Source organism: Neomonachus schauinslandi, chromosome 10 (genome assembly GCF_002201575.2).
Source record: "Neomonachus schauinslandi chromosome 10, ASM220157v2, whole genome shotgun sequence".
Classification (NCBI taxonomy): domain Eukaryota; kingdom Metazoa; phylum Chordata; class Mammalia; order Carnivora; family Phocidae; genus Neomonachus; species Neomonachus schauinslandi.
The window spans coordinates 59,760,367-59,777,844 of record NC_058412.1 but is presented as its reverse complement, the minus strand read 5'-3'; the positions used below and the strand labels follow the sequence as shown (position 1 = coordinate 59,777,844).

The following is a 17,478-nucleotide window of genomic DNA, read 5'->3' as shown; positions in this document are numbered from 1 at the left end:
TTTCTTTCTTTCTTTCTTTCTTTCTTTCTTTCTTTCTTTCTTTCTTTCTTTCTTTCTTTCTTTCTTTCTTCCTTTCTTCCTTTCTTCCTTTCTTCCTTTCCTTCTTTCTTGCCTTTCCTTTCCCTTCTTTCTTTCTTTTCTTTCTTTTCTTTCTTTTTTAGTAAATACCCAGTAGTGGAATTACTGGATCATATGGTGGTTCTATTTTCAATCTTTTGAGGAACCTCCATCTGTTTTCCACAGTGGCTGCACCAATTTACATTCCCACCAACAGTGCACAAGGGTTCCTTTTTCTCCACATCCTTGCTGTCACTTGTCACTTCTTGTCTTTTTTAGTCTAACCATTCGCACACTTGTAAGGTGATATCTCATTTTGGCTTTGATTTGCATTTCCCTGATGATTAGTGATGTTGAGCATCTTTTCATATGTCTGTTGGCCATTTGGATGTCTTCTTTGGAAAAGTGTCTATTCAGGTCCTCTGCTCATTTTTTAATTGGTCTGGGGTTTTTTGGTATTGAATTTAATAAGTTCTTTACATATTTTGGATATTAACCCCATACTGGATATGTCATTTGCTAATATCTTCTCCCATTCCATAGGTTGGCTTTTTGTTTTGTTAATGGTTTCCTTGCTGTGCAAAAGCTTTATATTTCTATGTAGTCCCAGTAGTTTATTTGTGCTTTTGTTTCCCTTGCCTAAGGAGATGTATCTATAAGAAAGTTGCAAAGGTCGATATCAAAGAAATTATGCTGCCTATGTTTTCTTCTATGAGTTTTATGGTATCAGCTCTCACATTTAGATTTTTAATCTATTTTGAGGTTTTTTGTATGTGTATGGTATGAGAAAGTGATCCAGTTTCATTCTTCTGCATGTAGCTGTCCACTTCTGTTGATTTCTTTCTCTATACTTGTATCAGTCGTACACTGTCTTAATTCCAGTGGCTTTATAATATTTTTTTGGTATATACTTGAAAATGGGGTTAATATCCTAAATCAGATCTGGCCTCAGGATGTACAGTTGATTTAATGACATAAGACTTAAAGTTTAGTCACATTGTGCATTATAATAAAGTTTTTATTAATATATGTCAAATGCTTAATGCTGTATCTGGCACTCTTTACAACCCTATTCATTTAACCCTCATAAAACCTTGTGAGTTTGGAATTATTAACCCCATTTTATAGATGAGAAAACAAGGTTCAGAGAGGTTAAGTAGTTGCCAAAGATCATATACCAAGTTATTGGTAGACCCAGGATTGTTATGTTTTCAAGTTCCTCAATATTGAATATTCCAAAAAAATATTCTTGTGAAAATACATTCTTGATTAAGCATTTATCATTAGTAGGTTTATTTACTTAGAACACTATAAATATATCATAAATTCCCAAAGAGAGTCTTTCCAAGGATTTATTAATTTTATTTTCTACATACGCAGATAGGTCAGTGTTTATTTTCATCACTATCAAGGAACTTTAGTAATGTAAATAATAGAAAATTAATTTGTTGGTCATTTGTTGTTAATAGTAAACTTTTTTGTAAGAAGATTGAGAGACTTTTTGATCCTGAGTACTTGAACCCAGATTCCCGGAATAATGCGGCGACGTTATACAGGTACAGTGATGTGGTTTTTTTTTTGGTATTCTATACAATGCAGCTAAATTGTTTAATTTTACTACATCTTAAATTTTCTTCTTGGATGTTTTTGTGTCTTTGTGCTATAGGTGCTATTTGTGTAAGAAACTTTTAACAAAAGAAACAGAAAGAAGAATTCCTTGCACTCCTGGAAAAATCAATGTGGATCAACATGGAAATATTATCTACATTCACATAAGGTGCAGTGAAAATAAAACACAATTTTTAAATGTGAATTAATAGTGTTTTTCTAAAAACATAACTAGTTTTACAAGGTATAGGATAACACTTTTTTCTGAATGTGATTCAGCTTTGACTTAGAAAGATGCTTTCAAAACAAAGTTTTGTAAAAGCTGTATTTTGTTTACTGAGTAAATTTCATGATATTTTTAAACTTTAAAATAGTAAAAATTATTGTGCATTAGTCTTGAAAGATATTCTGGTCAGTGCCATTAAAATGATTTCTTTTCACTAACTGATTTTATTTATAAAAATGTTATATTGAATTTGACAGAGAATCAAATTTATTTTCAGGTAAATTTTGGCGAATGAGGAAATTGTCTTTAAAACTGGATATTCCATAATCTATTTATTCTTCATGCTTTGTCAGTATTCCATCAATATATAGTCCTCTTTTATTCCCCTTTAAGTTCAAAACCAGTTCTCATTCTCAGTTGGGGGAAGAATATTGTAAATTGGTGTAATATCTCAGAAAAGCAAAAATTCTGAAATGTATATATTCTCTAAAAATATAAAAATAAAAATAAATAAATAAATTCCTGCTAGGAATTTATCCAAAGAGGTAATGTTAGATTTGTGAAAGCATTCAATAAGAACACTTATTGCTATATTGTTTAGATAGGAAAAAAAGGGGAAACATCCAAATGATTAAATGAACTAAAATATATCCATGTAGTAGTATATCCATATAAAACATGCCTAATCAATTCTTAATGTGCAGCCTTTGAGAATAATGTTGTAGAAGTATATATACTTATGTAGCAAGTTGTTAGTGGTGAATTAAGTGAAAAAAAAGTCATAAAACTAGAAACATTCACTAAAATGTAAACTGTGGTGTTACCTTTAAGTGGTAGTATTATGGATGCTTTTAAATTTGTTTGTCCTTTTTTTCTTTGTTAAAAATGTACAGCACTTTTGTTAAAGGAAAAAACAGTATAAATGTTAAGTTTCATATTTTAAACATTAAAACATAAGAAACACATTTGACTCTATTATTAATAGCACAGTCATGCTTATTTTTAAAATATTTTTTTACGTTTATTTTTTTAGTAATTTCTACACCCAACATGGGGCTTAAACTCATGACCCTAAGATCAAGAGTCACATGCTCCTCTGACTGAGCCAGCCAGGTGCCCCTCACCGTCATGTTTAAAATGTTTCATTTTTCTCTTCATACAATAATCAAGGGAATCTTCATTAGTTCTTATAAGCACCTGGGGTTTTATACGTTTTTGTCTTGAGACTTGATTTCACCTTTTGGAAAGCACTTCCATTCTGACAGCAATAACTATTAACTAAGTGAAAAAATTTGATAATTGACTTCAACATCCATTTTTGTTGTTTTATTAAAGTATTTTCCTGTAGGTCAGATGTTGATGACATTTTTTCAGTTGTCTTTAATTAAAACAGATGTGCCTATGCAGTTTGTAATAATGTCATGACATTTTGTTATTTGTTGAATAAGGACAAGGTAGCAGAAGTTCAAATGATTAAGGGACTTGGAAAAAAATAGGAACTTGAGTTACATATGAACATAGCAAATAGGGTTTTAAGCCTTTGCTATTTTTTAAGTTTATATTAACTTCAAAATATGTGTTACCAAGACCTGATTATATATTACTGTATTACTCAATTACTTGAGAATGCCTTTTGAAAATAATATAAAGAAATGTTTAGAATCACCAATGATTAGTAACCTAGAATAAAGGTTCTGTTTAGCATCATCATCCCAACTGTTAGCCTGCTCAAACCATATTTAAAATAGCTTAGCAAAATAATTTAGTTTAGCAAAATAATTTGACATTCAATCTTTCATATCTTTTTCTGTTGTCCACAGAAAAAGAGAATAAACAAACTCCCAAATGAAATTTTTTCTACTGTTCCATGTAGTCCATCCCATAGCTATCATTTGGGGAATGTTTTTGGAAATAAGCCACAAATTTAAAAACATTTGCCTAAAACAAATTGTTTATATTACTTGCTTGTAAAATAATATAATATTTGAGGCTCTTTTCCCCAGGGATAAGACTTGGGATGTTCATGAATATTTGAATAGTCTTTTTGAAGAATTAAAATCTTGGAGAGATGTATATTGGCGCTTGTGGGGAACAGTCAACTGGCTAACTTGTTCAAGATGTTATCAGGTGAGTTTTTTTTTTCTTTTTCTTTTTGATATCTTGCTCTGCAAACATTCATAGCAGACCCTTTTTTTTCTTAAGATTTTATTTTTAAGTAATCTCTACATCCAATGTGGGGCTCGAACTCAACCCCGAGATCAAGCGTTACATGCTGTACCAACTGAGCCAGCCAGATGCCCAGCATATCAGGCTCTTTTAATATATGCTGTTTAATTAGTATGTTTGGATGTGTTTGGACAATATCTTACATCTTTTTAAAGAAACTAGTGGCAAAAACAATGGGACTATGAAACATTGCTTGCATCTGGTTTTGTTTCTCTTACTATCTTCATCCTCCTTTTTATTTTCACTGCTGAAACAATCATGCCTTGCCTAATTCTTAGAAAATCAACAGGTTTTAAGTGACCAAATCTATTTTTTCAGTAGAAAAAAAAATCCTCTCCCTCCACTCCTTCCCCTCATGCTCTCTCGCTCTCTCAAATAAATAAATAAAATCTTTTAAAAATTTTTAAAAAATAAATGGAACATACATTCTGTAGTCCTGAGTGAAGTTTTTTGGGATGTATAATTTCATTGTGGGAATAATAATTGATTTTATATATTTCTTTTATTCAGGCTTTTCTCTGTATAGAATTTTCACACTGTCAATATCATTCAGAAACAGTGGTTTATCCTACTGCAGCAAGTTCACTGAGTACTGTTGGCACTGGTATTTATCCCTGCTGTAACCAAAAGGTTCTTCGGTTTGATCCCACTCAGCTTACAAAGGTAAATTTTGTTTGTTGTTGTTGTTTGTTTGTTTTAAAGATTTTATTAAAAAAAAAAAAAGATTTTATTTTTTTAAGTAATCTCTACACCCAACATGGGGCTTGAACTTACAACCTCAAGATCAAGAGTCTCATGATCCACCAACTGAGTCAGCCAGGTGCCCCTGCAAAGGTAAATTTTGGATGCTGCCCTTTTGTAGTTACAGTGCTCACTAACACTTATTTAATCTTTTCCCCTTTTATTGTTTTTAAAGCATAAAGGTTATACATTCATATAGGAAAGACTTCAAACAATACAAAAATAAGTATAGTTAAAAGTAGAAGTCCATCTTTACACCACTCCCTTGTTCTGCATCTTTTCTCAGAGGCAGTTAACGGTTTCCTTTTAGACTTTGTTTTATACATTTCCTTTTTTAAAAAATATTTTCTTCCCTTCTCTTTTTTTTCTTAAGATTTTATTTATTTATTTGAGAGAGAGAGAGAGAGCACAAGCAGGGGGAACAGGCAGAGTGAGAGGGAGAAGCAGGCTCCTCACTGAGCAGGGAGCCTATGTGGGGCTCGATCCCAGGACCCTGAGATCATGACCTAAGCCCAAGGCAGACGTTTAACTGACTGAGCCACCTAAGCGCCCCTGTTTTATACATTTCAGGCACAAATTTATGCAATTTTTTATATTGGAAAAAGGATCATACTGTTCATATTTTTCTGTAACTTGCCCTTTTCAATCAACAATATACCTAGGTTATCTTTCTGTCATTTCTTTATTGCTGTGTAATATCTTAAGCTGTGCATATATCACAATTTATTTAACCATCCTCCTATCAATGAACATTTAGGTTGTTTCCAGATTGAAGGTATTATGGTCTTGTAATGAATGTCCTTGCACATATATCTTGGTACAATATGTGAGTATTGCTGTAGGTTAGGGTCCTTGATCACTAACACTTTTGAAAATGTTATGTAATTAAATTTCATCAGTGGAGAGAAAGAACCTAAAGCTCTTCCTCCTCCTCATCCATACAGCAGTTATCTATAAAGCACCACAGTTGTATCACACACTGTGCAAGGCAGAGAATAATCTAATTTCTGTAAAATTAGATAGTTTCGCCCTTCGTGGAGCTTATAGTTCATGCAGTAGTATCAAAAGGGGCGGGGACGAAGCATGCAAAGAAATGTTTGAAGAAGTATGCAGGGCCATAAATGTCTATAATAGGCTGCTCTGACCTGGGCATTGAAGTCAAGGAGTTGGCATTCGGTTGAAATCTGAAGGGTGGGTATGAGTATGTGAGGCAAAGAGGAGGGAAAGAGCACTTCTCTCTGAATACCAAGGCCAAAAGGAATACAGTGAATGAGAGAGACTGAACAAAACTGCCTGTTAAAGAAAACACACGTAGTTTAAGGAAAGGCTGGTGAGGTAGATAGGTGTTGCGCCATGCAGGGGTAGGACCTTGTAGGCCATGTTTTTTCTTTATTTTGGGTTTTGAAGATCAGTTGCAGTGTGGAGAATGGCTTGGGAGTATTAAGTATAGTCAGGTATGAGAGGAGTTACTGCATAGTCTTAGGATGATAGCTTGGCCTAAGGTTGTAGAAATGAATTTAGTATTTAGGAGGTAAACCTGAAATGGCTTGATGGATTATATCACAGAGGAAGAAGTCCAGGATAACTCCGTTTCTTGCTTGTGCTCCTGGATAGTGGTAGTGCTGTCTACTAAGGAAACAAGAAGGGAATTGGGTTTGGAGAGAAGCTCATGAGTTCTGTTTTGGACATTTTGAGATTGAGGTGTTTTAGAAGACAACCAGGCAAAGAGTGTTTTGGGGCTCAGAGAATTGGCTACCTAGAGGTGATAATTTTAAGTCTTCTGGCAAATAAGTAAGAATTGAAACCAGCAGGTATAGGTGAGCATAAGAAAATCAGAGAGCCTACAGGGGAGCCTAGAGGAACTCCCAGAATTTAATGGCTGGATAGCAAAGCATGAGCCTGCAAAAGACAATGATCAGGAGCAGCAGGAATAATAGGAGGAAAACCAAGGATGTTGTCATGAAAATCAAAGGAGTAGTATTTGAAGAAAGAGAAAGTGGTCCGTGATGCCAAATACTGCCAAGAGGTCAGATAAAATAAGGAAAGAAGTGTGTCCTTTAACTTTGGTAATCTGGAATTCATGTGTGAAGATCTGTTTTGGTGAAGTGCTAGATCCCAAAGCCAGATTGGTATGGGTTGTGGAGGGAGGGAGTGGAAGAGAAACAAATGTGGACAGTGTGAATAGCAGCTCTTTTGGGAAATTTGAGAAAGGGAGAGGGTAAGTCAGTAATTACATTGTAGGTATTTGGTTATTGTTTCTGCTTTGTTTTGTTTAAATATTAGAGATCTTTTTCTAACGTCTGTGGGGATCTAGTTGAGGAGAGGTTGATGGTATAAGGTTATGAGGCAGTATTAGTTTAGACAAGAGGAAGGGCAGTGCCTCTGTTGTAACAGTAGAGAAAGAGTAGGATGGTTGCAGTTATTAGTAAAATTGTGTTTTTATCATTTAGATACATTTTCCCAATCTAATGCCTTTCTTCTCTATAAAGTAGGAGGAAGAGCCATCTGCTAAGAATGAGGGGGAAGAGGGAAGGTTCCAAGATTTGAAGGAAGTATCGAAGGTTTGAAATAGTCTTTTTGGAAAACATGAGAGTGAATTTTCCAGAGAAAGCTTGTAGGTTACTAAGCAATTTGAGAGCCCATTGGAGATTGGTCATCATAAATTTACAATGAAATCCAACATGCCTTTTATGTCACTCTCTCCAGTAGCGCTAAGCTGCTTGAGTGCAAACATGGAGACAATGGGTCATTGAGCTCATCCAGTTTGGGGTTTTACCAGATGGGTATGATGAGATTTAGGACCAAGGAATTTGGGGTATTAGCATGAATGTTATTGAAATGGTGTATCATGGGATTTTAGCTGGAAGGTAGTTTGTTATATTTGCAATTAATCACCAACTTTGATTAGTCAGAAATTTTATTGGTGAGGTAATATGTGACCCATATAATGTTTGTATTTAATGTTAGGTAGATGCTTTGCGTACAAAGCAATTTAAATAGGGTATGACACTTTAAGCAAAATGGAATAGCTTAGCTTTGATAGGCCCAAGATGTTTATTAATCCACAGTTATGTTATATTTTACAGTAATAGGATTTTTAGTCATTGCATTTCTTTGTGGTTATGATGTTTCTGTTTTAACTATCACATTCACATTGTTGTAAATAATACTTCTAAAAGTTGTAACTCTTTGTCTTGTTATTGTCTTTTTACTAGTTGTATTAACCCCTTATATTCCATTCATCATGAGACAGTTGAGGAATAAATGGTAATTAAACTGTATGATAAATCTTGTATGTGACATCATGGATATTGTTGAGGTGATTTCTTAGGCTAAGTGAAATCTAAATAGTTCGTATGGTGATTTATATTTCTATTAATGGCAGACCAAGTAATTCAGACCATTTCTCCCATCAAAAGGCAACTAATAAAGGTGAATGAAATATAAAGATTATATTAAAAGCATCAAAGAGCTAATAAGATAATGAGGAAGTAGTGTTAAGGTACAGGAAATGATAGAAATCTAAGGGAGCCAGCACTCAGGGCCATTTTTGTCCAGGGAGCAAATTCCAGTCTGGAAAAAGTGGCTAAGAGGCTGGGCTGATCTTTAGGTGCCCTATCAGAATTTTGGGTAATAGTCAGGGTCCAAGGTCTGGAGGATGGAGATAGAAATGAATAACATTTCCACCCTTACACTTTCCGTTGGGATCCAAAGAAAATAAGATTAAATCAGAAGTAAACTATTACTTGCCTGGATAGCAACCAGCCAGCAACTGGCTTCGATTCAGTTGCATGGCCTAGGAAATTTCAAGTCCTGAACTTGGTTTAAGGTCATCTTGGATTGCTATTGTTCCCAGGCACCTGGCAAAAGCAGTAAAAATTCTCTTTGGAGGAAAATAACATTATTCTATACCTCAAATTATTTCTACAAACAATTTTTTAAATAAAATATTCAGCATACAAAGATAACTTGACATAGATGAAAGTAGGTTACCAGGAAGGGGAACAGCAGAATTTATGCCACAAAAACAAACCACAGAAACTATAAATACTGGAATTATTGACACAGGCTCTAAAAGAAATAAGATTACTAGTTTAAGTTGATAGAAGCCAAGCTTGGAAATTTTTGGTAGGGAATTATAAACTAAAAAATGACAAGGGGCACCTGCGTGGCTTAGTCGGTTAAGCATCTGATTCTTGGTTTTGGCTCAGGTCTTGGTCTCAGGGTCATGAGATCGGGCTCCGTGCTCAGTGTGGAGTCTGCTTGAGATTTTCTCTCTCTCCCTCTGCCCCTCCTCCTGCTCGCATGCACACATGCACACGCTGTCTTTCTCTCTCTAAAATAAATGAATAAAATCTTAAAAAAAAAAAAGTTATGCAGATTTTTGACTGTGCAGGGGATCAGCACCCCTAAGCCCCATGTTGTTCAAGAATCAACTGTATTATTTTTTTCTTGAGAAAAAGTTGTAAAATGGTTGATATGATGATATGGCTGGGCAAAGAAGAACAAAAACATAAAATCATCTTTACAGGAATATTTCTATAACAAACCAACCTCTCTAATTTGGTGTCTTTTACAACACAGGGCTGTAAAGTGAAGGACCACGTTGTTGCTCTTCACGATCAAGGTGAAGGTGGAGATTTGCCATCCTGTCCGACTGATAAAATACTGGACGATCTGCACAAACACAAAGATGTCATTGTTGTGCCTTTTTCTAAAGATACAGTTAGGTGAGGCAGGGGGGATAACGCTGTGCTGCAGCTTTATTCATGCTTCCCATCTCAGAATCCTCCATTCCCTGGTGTTTCCCCAGATCAGTAATGTCAGTCCCCAGATAGTTTACATTATTTCAGAAAGCTTACTGAAATTATATGTTAGCTCCCATTAAGAGCAAGCAGGTGTTTATTTGTTAGGAAAAATACTTCAAAATATTGGAGGTCCAAGGGGAAGAAAAACTAATAAAAGGAGTCTTTGATTGAAAGGTTGGGACCTGCAATTCATTTTTTGAGGGTTTTTTCTTTTCCCAGGTTACTTAAGCCCTTCTTGAATGCTTGATTGATACAACTAGGAAAAAAAAGTCAGTGGTTGAGGTCATCTTTGCATAAATTTGAACTCCTTGAGTTTAGTAATTTCTGAAGTCACTTCTGTTATTTTGCAGTTGCAGCAGGCTGTCAGGCTGGGGTTGGGGGTTGGGGGAGCCTTTCATGAAGGCCGTTCTCACAGAAGTACCAGTCATAGCAACCCATTTCACCACCTGGCAAGTGTGATGCTTGGAGTGCCGTGGTGCTCCCCTATATGGAGTGTCTTCTGCTAGGGGAATCACTAGATGAATTAAGAAATGTAAATGTTGAGATGGCATACCTTATACTCAAGAACTGTTTCTAAAGAGCAATTTATAAAATATTTCCAATAAAAAAAGATATCATTTGCATTTAATTTCTTATGAAATTGAACATTTCTCCATAACATGTCTTTTTCTTTCAAGTGATTCTGAGGTTGGTCCCTGTGATGAAAAGGGTCTAGATTGTGATGTTTTACTGGAGCCAAATGCACCATGGGGCCCCAAAAGTGGGGAGCTCAATGCTGTGAGTAGCTTGTTTCACTTCTTCTTTATTGATATAAACAATTGATGACATTTAATCTTTGACAGAAATATAATTGGTTTGAACCAAAACTGAAATTTTCAGTTAATAAGCATTTACTGACGATCTAATCATAACAACAAGGTATTATGCTGAGTTAGTAGGACTGCAAAGGTAATAGGACATATTCCTTGCCCTCAACTAATAACTAATCAACTTAAATTTGGGGAAAAAATATAACATGGTCTTCAGAGGTTTTATTATGGACAATTACTGATTTGAGGATTAAAGATAGTGTGAATGGGATATTTTGTCCTCTCCTAATTCTATAAAATTTTTTTGGTATGAAATTCTTTTTTTTTTTTTAATTGTAATCAGGAATGTGTTTAGTTTTTGCAAGGTTTCAAAACAATTATTTCTCAGATGTCCAGATAGCTTTGATTCCTTTGATTCCTGTTACTGACAACCAGAGAATCGCCACTTGCCTATGAACTTCCTGTCTTTGTATTGGCTGAAGTAGCATTTACTTGACAAAGTGAAATATTCCATGTAAAATGCATTGTAAACTCCAAATGGCTACAAATAATTCAATCATTAACATTCATTTATGAATTATATACAAAATAGCAAATTAGATTTCTTGAATATCTGGTTCCTTAATTTATAGTAAAATATAAACATTAAAAAGTAATTGAAGGGTCACTAGGGTGGCCTAGTCAGTTAAGTATCCAACTCTTGGTTTAGCTCAGGTCATGATCTAGGAGTCGTGAGATGGAGCCCCGCATCATGCTCTGCATGGAGTCTGCTTAAGATTCTCTCTCCCTCTGCTTGTGCTCTTTCTCTCAAACAAATAAATAAATCTTTAAAAAAAGTGATTGAAATAGTTCAAAAAATAAGTTATATTATCTCTACATGTGATTTGCTTATCCTTTGGAAATGACACTGGGATGTGTTGATTTTCTTTCTTCTTTTTTTTTTTTTTGTAAACATACGCATCTTTCTCTAGGCAGCAGATATTTGTAATACATCATTTTCAACCTGAATTTTAAGTTACATTTCAACCTGGAAAGGAGCTATACTTGCAGGGTTTTTCAACTCTTCCGCAGTCTCCACATGAACATAAGGAGCTGCAGTCTGGGTAGATGGAGATTTATTAATCTCTGATTCCTTTGTCTTTCTTATAGTTTTTGTCACTGAAAAACTGGACTCTGCAACTGGTAAGTAAGCAACTATATTCCACTTTCATGGATCTCTTTCTTCCACAACTAAAGTTTAGTTTAATAGAATCTTATCAATATCTTATTTTACAGATTTTAATTCAGTGCAGTTATCCTTTTCAGAGGGCGCCTGGGTGACTCAGTTGTTAAGTGTCTGCCTTGGGCTCAGGTCATGATCCCAGTATCCTGGGATCAAGTCCCGCATCCGGCTCCCTGCTCAGTGGGAGGCCTGCTGCTCCCTCTCCACTCCCCCTGTTTGTGTTATCCTTTTCAGCTTCTATAATTTTGCACTTACTGAAAATGCCATTGTTTAAAACAGACATATAATCCATTATCTTGTTGTGTACTCCTTAAGTGTCCCTAATGACTTCTAAAAGTCATTTTTAAGTCACATTAGGACATAGAACAAAGCAACAAATCTATTAATTCCAGGCATTTGGTTGTTTGACTGGATGGTTGATTTCTTTTTTTCTTTTACCTATTTGCCATTACTCTGCCATCTGCCACCAATATTCGCAAGAATGGCACTGGAATTTGGATCAGTGATGGCAAAAAGCAGGGTGGGTAGGTAGATGCAGGAAGCTGATGCAGCTGTGGTTGAGTAATCTAGGATCACATTTATCCGGGGAATGTGTACCTGTCCTTGCTTATGAGACTACTTTAATAATGGCAATTATTATATTTTAACTTAATCTTAATATCGAGGAACATACATTCAGTTGAGTGATAGAAGGTGCAGTTTGACAAATGCTGAGGACTTATTATGTGCCCATCACTCTGCTAGAATATGTGAAGGAAATAATTTAAAAATGTTTAATGTAATGCGATCCTGTCCTAAACATAGAAATTCTTTTTTTTTTTTAAGATTTTATTTATTTATTTGACAGAGAGAGACACAGTGAGAGAGGGAACACAAACAGGGGGAGTGGGAGAGGGAGAAGCAGGCTTCCCACCGAGCAGGGAGCCGATGCAGGGCTCGATCCCAGGACCCTGGAATCACGACCCGAGCCGAAGGCAGAAGCTTAATGACTGAGCCACCCAGGTGTCCCTAACAGAAATTCTTATGTCCATTTCCTCAGTGTTGTACTAGGCATTGGTCATTTTATCAGATCTTGTTTGACTCATTCATCCAAAATAAATTTAGATAAATGTGTTTGAAAGAATCCATGAGAGATATGTTAATACTATGTTTTTTTTAAAAGGGTATTTTTTTTTTTTAATTCAGAAACAACAATCGTTATTTTCAGAAGAAGAAGAATATACCACTGGATCTGAGGTCACTGAAGATGAAGTTGGAGATGAAGAAGAAATATCCAAGAAACAAAGTACTGATTTCTAAGATAAAATCAAGTCTCACTTTTATGAAGGGGTAGCATTCTGCAGGCTTTAATGCAAGGGGTGAGGAGTTAGCTTTGTAAGTCTATATGGTAGGCTACAACATGGAAAAAAAAATAAAGGAGGCTCCATCAAGACTCCCTAATCCTGGCACTAACAGAGAATAATCACAGTTATTTTAAAAAGTGCAGTGTACTGAGAAATAATACTCCACATTTTCATTTCAGGTGTAACCTAATAGGTTTCTCAAAATGGATAACTTAACATCAGTGTGTGCCTGAGATGATTTGAAGTGACACTCAAATGAAGCATTATACAATAGTAGTCAGAGTATGATTCTTAAAAAATTAAAAACATGATTTTATACAGCTACAGAAGAAACTTATGTCAAAATTTTTGAACTCTTTAGTGAGAGAAATAGGGAAAATTTGTTCAAAGAGCATTTGAAGACTTGGATATTTATAGGCATTTGAAAAAGAATGTTAAAGAGGATTGCAAGTTAGATTCAAAACTAATTGATGTCCTATAAGGCAGTAAACCGATCACCTTTGAGGTTATCTTTTCTTCTAAACAGAAATCATTTGCATTTCTATTAGACACAAAAATCTCCAAGTTAACATAAAACTTCACAGCATCTGGGCCTTCAATCAACAGTGGATAGGAAAGTCAGATACAAGGATATTTTCTTTGAAAATTAAAAAATTTCTTACATGGGCCTTTTAAGCAGTCCTCCAATATGACACTAAAAGGACATACAACCCTCCCTTTGTCTTTTTTCCAAGTTTTACATAATTTTTCTTCATGTGTCGAATCCTCTTATTAAAAAACTAGTTATCAGTTATTTTTAAATTATAATTAGTCAAGGAGAAAATGCTACTATGTTTTGTGTGAGGTTTTTTCCCACAGTTGATTGAAGTAGAATTTATATGTAATAAAATTCACCCATTTTTAAGTGTACATATTGATGAGTTTTGGCATGCAGTTGGGTAACCACCACCAAAATCAAGACCTAGAACCTCCAAAAAATTATCTCCTGCCCCTTTACACTCAGTTCCCTTTCCCCAATCCCACCCCCGGGTAACCACCAATCTGCTTTTGTCACAGTGGTTTACCTTTGCCAAGGTCTCATGTAAATGGAATCATGGGTAGTCTTTTGTGTGTGGCTTCTTTCACTTAGTGTGATGTTTTTGAGATTCATCTATATTGTTGTGTATGTCAGTGGTTCCTTTTTATTGCACAGTAGTATTCCATTGTATGAATATACCATAATTTGTTTTTCCATTCACCATTTCATGGACATTTGGGTTGTTCTAGTTCTTGGTTATGATGAATAATGTTGCCGTGAACATTTGCATACAAGTCTGTGTGGACATATGTTTTCATTTTTCTTGGGTAGATACCTAGGAGTGGAATTGCTGGGTCATATGGTAAGTGTATGTTTAACTTTATAAGAAACTGCCATACTGTTTTGCAAAGTGTACCATTTTGCATCTCACCAGCAATGTATGAGAGTTCCAGTTGCTACACGTTTCTACCAATACTTGGTATTATTACTTTTTTTAATTTAGCCATTCTAGTGGATATATAGTTCTAGGCATCTTCTCATGTGCTAATTGGCCATTTATATATCTTTTTCATGAAGTGTTTGTTTAAATTATCTTCTATTTTTTAGTTGGATTGTTTGCCTTATTATTGAATTATAAGCATTCTTTATATATATTTTGGATACAAGTCAATATGTTTTGCAAATAGCTGTCCCCAGGTTATGACTTGCCTTTTAATTTTATTAGTGATGTCTTTTGAACAAGAGCCAAAGTTTTTAACTTCACGAACTCTAATGTTTTAATTTTCTTTTATGTTTCATGCTTTAATAACAGAAATCTTTGCTTACCCCAAGGTCACAAAGATTTTCTGTTGTTTTCTTCTAGAACTTGTATGATTTTAACTTTTGTACTTACGTCTGTGATCCTTCCAGGTTAATTTTTGTATATGGTATGAGTTAAGGGTTGAGCTTCCCTTTGTTTTCCTATAGGCATAGCCAGTTTTCCCAGAATGATTTGTTGAAAAGAATGCTCTTTCCCCTTTGGATTACCTTGACACCTTTATTTAAAAATCAACTGATCATTTACATGTGGATCTATTTTTAAACTCTTTGTTCTCTTTCATTGATTCTTATGTCTGTTTTACATCAGTATATCAATACCACAGTCTTAATTTTTGTAGTTTTTAGTGATTCTTGAAATCTGGTGATGTATGTCCTTCAAAATTGTTCTTTTGTTTTAGATTACTTTGGTATTTCTAGGTGCTTTGCATTTCTTATACATTTAAAGTAAAGGTCACTATTTCTACAAAAATACTGTTGGAATTTTTATTGGGATTGTGTTGAACCCATATATCAATTTGGAGAAAATAACTTTTTTTTTTTTTTTTACAATGGCAAGTCTTCCAATCCATGAATATGGAATGTTTCTCCATTTATTTAATTCTTTAATGTCTCTCAATAATATTTTATAGTTTCAGTATGCAGATATTAAACATCTTTTATTAAATTTATTCCTAAGTGCTTTTTTTATTCTGTTACAAATGAAAGTAGGTTTTTAAAAATTGTCCAGTTTTTCAGTTGGAAAATTTTTCAGTTGCTCCAAATGACCTTTTTTCTGTGTCCTTGCTAATTTCACTTAATTTTTCTTATTAGATTCCTTTCCAATACGTATGCCTTGTATTTCTTTGTCTTGCCTTTTTGCACTGGTTAGGACCTCATGTTCAATAGAAGTGGTGAGAACAGACATCCTTACCTTGTTCCTATCTTAGGGGGAAAGCATTCAGTCTTTATCCATTAAGAATGTAATGTTAGTGGTTGGTTTCTCGGTTTCTCATAAATGCCCTTTCTCAGGTTGAAAAAGTTTTTTTCTGTTTCTAATTTGCTGAATTATAGTGAATGGGTATTGAATTTTGTCAAATACTTTTTCTCCATCTATTGAGATGATGATCTAGGTTTTCTCCATATATCAGTATGATGAATTACATTGGTTTTTCAAGTGTTATACCAGTCTTCTAAGGTAAACTCCAGTTGGTTATGAGGTATTTGTTTTTTTATATATTAATGTAATTCGACTTGCTGGTATTTTGTTAAGGATTGTTTGTGTTGGGCGCCTCGGTGGCTCAGTTGGTTAAGCGACTGCCTTCGGCTCAGGTCATGATCCTGGAGTCCCTGGATCAAGTCCCGCATCGGGCTCCCTGCTCGGCAGGGAGTCTGCTTCTCCCTCTCCCACTCCCCGTTTGTGTTCCCTCTCTCGCTGTGTCTTTCTCTGTCAAATAAATAAATAAAATCTTTAAAAAAAAAAAAGGATTGTTTGTGTTTATGAGCGATATTAGTTGTTTTTAGTTTTCTGTGATGTCTTCAAGTTTGGTTACCAGAATAATACTGATCTTGTAAAATGAGTTGGACAGTGTTCCCCTCACTTCTCTTTTCTGAAAGAACTTGTGTGCTATTTGTATTATTTCTCCCTTAAATATATGATAAAATTCAGCAGTGAAGTCATCTGGGCCTAGAGTTTTCTTTATGAGAAGGTTTTTAATTATGATTTTAGTAGCTGTAATATTGTACTATTCACGTCTTTTATTTCTTCTTGAATCTGTTTGATAACTTATGTCTTTCAAGGAATTTCTCCATCTTATCCAAGTTGTTAAATTTATTGGCATAAAGTTGCTTATGGTGTTTTCTTATCCTTTTCTGTCTGAAGGATCTGTAGTGATGTCCCTCTTTCATTGATGATATTGGTAATTTGTGTTTCATCACTTTTTTCTTGATCAGTTTAGCTAGAGGTTTATTTTATTGATCTTTTCAAGGAACGAGCTTTTGATTTTATTGACTTCCTCTGTAGTTTGTTTTATATTTCATTGATTTTCACTCTTATATTTAGTATTTCCTTCCTTGTAATTACTTTGGACTTAATTTCCTTTTTTTTCTTTTTTAGCTTCTTAAGGAACTTAAATCATTGGTTTTTTATTTTTCTTCTTTTCTAATATAAACATTTAAAGTTATAAGATTTGCTCTCAGCACCACTTTAACTATTTCCGAAGACTTTGCATGTTTTGTTTTCATTTATATTCAACACAGAATATTTTCTAATTCCCCTTATGGTTTTTTTATTTGACCCATGTGTTATTTAGTAGTATGTTGTGTAATTTCCAAATATTTTCAGATTGTCCAGATACTTTTCAGTTACAGGTTTCTAATTTAATCCCATAATGGTCGGAGAACATACTCAGTGTGGTTTCATCCCTTACATTTTATTGACACGTGTTCCAGATGTGAATGAAAAGAATATGAATTCTGCTGTTATTGGTGGAGTGGTCTATAAATGTCAAGACAGGTTGGTTTGGTTGTCTGTTACAGATCTTCTGTAATCGTGCTCATTTTCTGACTGCTCATTTCTGACTTCTTTTTTTTTTTTTTTTTTAAGATTTTATTTATTTATTTGAC

At 34.4% G+C, this 17,478-nt stretch overlaps 1 protein-coding gene across 2 annotated transcripts in view; it reads left to right on the top strand.

Annotated features, from left to right (window-relative positions):
- Positions 1 to 17,478, top strand: part of SANBR (SANT and BTB domain regulator of CSR) — a 47,477-nt gene that overhangs the window by 19,714 nt on the left and 10,285 nt on the right. Inside the window, exons 7-14 of one of the 2 annotated variants that reach the window (XM_021699185.1) lie at positions 1,527 to 1,613; positions 1,724 to 1,834; positions 3,895 to 4,018; positions 4,628 to 4,780; positions 9,443 to 9,588; positions 10,344 to 10,443; positions 11,625 to 11,657; positions 12,883 to 12,982. In XM_021699185.1, the coding sequence (XP_021554860.1) occupies positions 1,527 to 1,613; positions 1,724 to 1,834; positions 3,895 to 4,018; positions 4,628 to 4,780; positions 9,443 to 9,588; positions 10,344 to 10,443; positions 11,625 to 11,657; positions 12,883 to 12,982 (854 nt within the window). The remainder of the gene's footprint in view (positions 1 to 1,526; positions 1,614 to 1,723; positions 1,835 to 3,894; positions 4,019 to 4,627; positions 4,781 to 9,442; positions 9,589 to 10,343; positions 10,444 to 11,624; positions 11,658 to 12,882; positions 12,983 to 17,478) is intronic. The other variant, XM_021699186.1, reaches the window with a different exon arrangement.